We start from the raw sequence: 2,146 nt of genomic DNA on the forward strand, positions 1-2,146 counted from the left end.
ATTTTCACTCATAGTATTTTCTTGATGTTATGAGAAAGCATTCTTTTTATGGACAAGATCACAATACAAAAGCGGATATAAGTAACTTTTTATAATAGTCTGAAACTGACAGCCATGTATATATAAGTGCTTATTAACAGAAATTAATTTTGAAGGCTAGTAGGAATATCTTTTTCTGCCATTCCTTTAGCATGAGAGGAAAAAAAAGTAGAGGTAGGTTTGTGATGTTATGAGAAAGCATTCTTTTTATGGACAAGATCACAATACAAAAGCGGATATAAGTAACTTTTTATAATAGTCTGAAACTGACAGCCATGTATATATAAGTGCTTATTAACAGAAATTAATTTTGAAGGCTAGTAGGAATATCTTTTTCTGCCATTCCTTTAGCATGAGAGGAAAAAAAAGTAGAGGTAGGTTTGCAGATTTGGGGGTTTCTTTCTATATTTTAGCAGTAAAATGTTGTCTTTTGGTTTGCTTTTGATTGGTTTTGGTTTTTTTGGGTTTTGATTGTTTGGGTTTTTTTACTTGACTCATGGTTTCTTATAATTTGAAAATGCATGCTTTCACAATTCCAGAGAATTGAAAGATAACCTTGGCAGTGATGATCCAGAGGGAGATATACCAGTCTTGCTGCAGGCTATCCTGGCAAGGAATCCTAATGTTTTCAGGGAGAAAAGCATGCAAAACAGATATGGGGTACAAAGCGGTAAGGAGTTTTGATTGATTATTGATTGTGTTTTATGTTGTTCTGTAAGTTTAGGGGGCTGATACTAACCACAAATATATCTAGACCACAACTGTGATGCTTATGCTTTACCTTATATTTGATAGCAATATAAAGCTTTGTGTCTTGACATCTTCTAAGAGCAATGGTATTAGAATAAGCACAAAAATACTCTATACTAGGTATTTTTGTAAAAAATAATGTTGAATTTCACTACAAAGTTTAATTTCTAGGATGAGTGATTGGATTTTATTTTAAAGTAATTTTATTTGAATTGCTTTATGATTAGGGTCATATATTTGTCTTAGTAAATAATTGAAGTTGGGAAAATATGCCTTGATCTATAGCGCAAATCTGTACAATTATAGTACATCATTGTAGTGGTAGTTCATAATAGTTCTGGGGTAAGGAATAAGGTTGAATGAACCATATGTAACATCTTCCCCTTGCCATTCCTCTTCTTAGCAATTTGTGATGCCCTACAGATTTTACTGCTTCAATAACTAATTCTTTTCTGAGATTTAGTGAGATAGACTGCTGGATAACAAAGATAGAGAAGGGGAGTGACCAAGCAAAGGATTAATCAGACAGATTCTAAGTGTAGATTTTATTTGCACCTGAAATGTTTTTTTTAAATACTAAACTATGAAATGAGCAGGGTAATTTCCAGAGTTTTCATAATGTGAGGATAAAGCTTTGCTAGCATTGTAGAGATATAGATAGAAGTGTTGCTGGAGCCCATAGGGGATAGAAAGTGTTAGGGTGGTTTTGGAGGGGGAAAATAATAAAATTAGATTAAATTCTTTCACCCAGGCTAGCGAGTAAAAAACAATACAATATTTGAAAAGAACTTGCTAGGGACAGAACATATAATGTTCCTTGAAAGAATGCTGAAATTTCCAGGAATGAAAATGTGCTCAACATTTATAGGCCATTGATACCTATATCCTGAAATTTAAGCTCTGAAAACAGTCTCCAAGTTCTGGGTTTGGTGGTAGCCATGTGTGTATGATTTTTCCAGCTGCTGGAAGAGTCGTGACTGTCCTGCCAGTTATTGCAGTTGTTTCACAAAGAGCATACACTTGTCCTGGTTTTGATTTGGATAGAGTTCATTTTCTTCTTAGTAGCTGGTATGGCGCTGTGATTTTTTGATTTAGTATGAGAATAATGTTGATAACACACATTTTTCCACCAGTTCTGTAGAGTAAAATAATAATTTTCCAGTGCAAAAGGGAGACATTGTTTTTGAAATTATTTGTTCCAGCAGAGGCTTTTGAAAGAAAGAAGATAAAGTGAGTTAGTTTCTTTCTAATTTTTGCTAATTCAGTGCTTCAGAGGGGGAAGCACTTTTGCAGCTTGATTCAATAGATTAAGAATAATCCTTAATGATATAAACCCATCTCTATCTTTAGTAAATGT

At 33.5% G+C, this 2,146-nt stretch overlaps 1 protein-coding gene across 1 annotated transcript in view; it reads left to right on the top strand.

The window, feature by feature from the left end:
- LOC103807021 (nipped-B-like protein) overlaps nucleotides 1-709 on the top strand; it is a gene marked incomplete at its 3' end in the record, with an annotated part of 3,482 nt that extends 2,773 nt beyond the window's left edge. The window contains exon 3 of the mRNA XM_009079738.1: nucleotides 579-709. Coding sequence (XP_009077986.1) covers nucleotides 579-709 — 131 coding nt within the window. The remainder of the gene's footprint in view (nucleotides 1-578) is intronic.
- Between the last annotated feature and the right edge of the window lie 1,437 nt (nucleotides 710-2,146).

Source organism: Acanthisitta chloris, unplaced genomic scaffold, assembly GCF_000695815.1.
Source record: "Acanthisitta chloris isolate BGI_N310 unplaced genomic scaffold, ASM69581v1 scaffold11018, whole genome shotgun sequence".
In the NCBI taxonomy this organism is placed as follows: Eukaryota; Metazoa; Chordata; class Aves; order Passeriformes; family Acanthisittidae; genus Acanthisitta; species Acanthisitta chloris.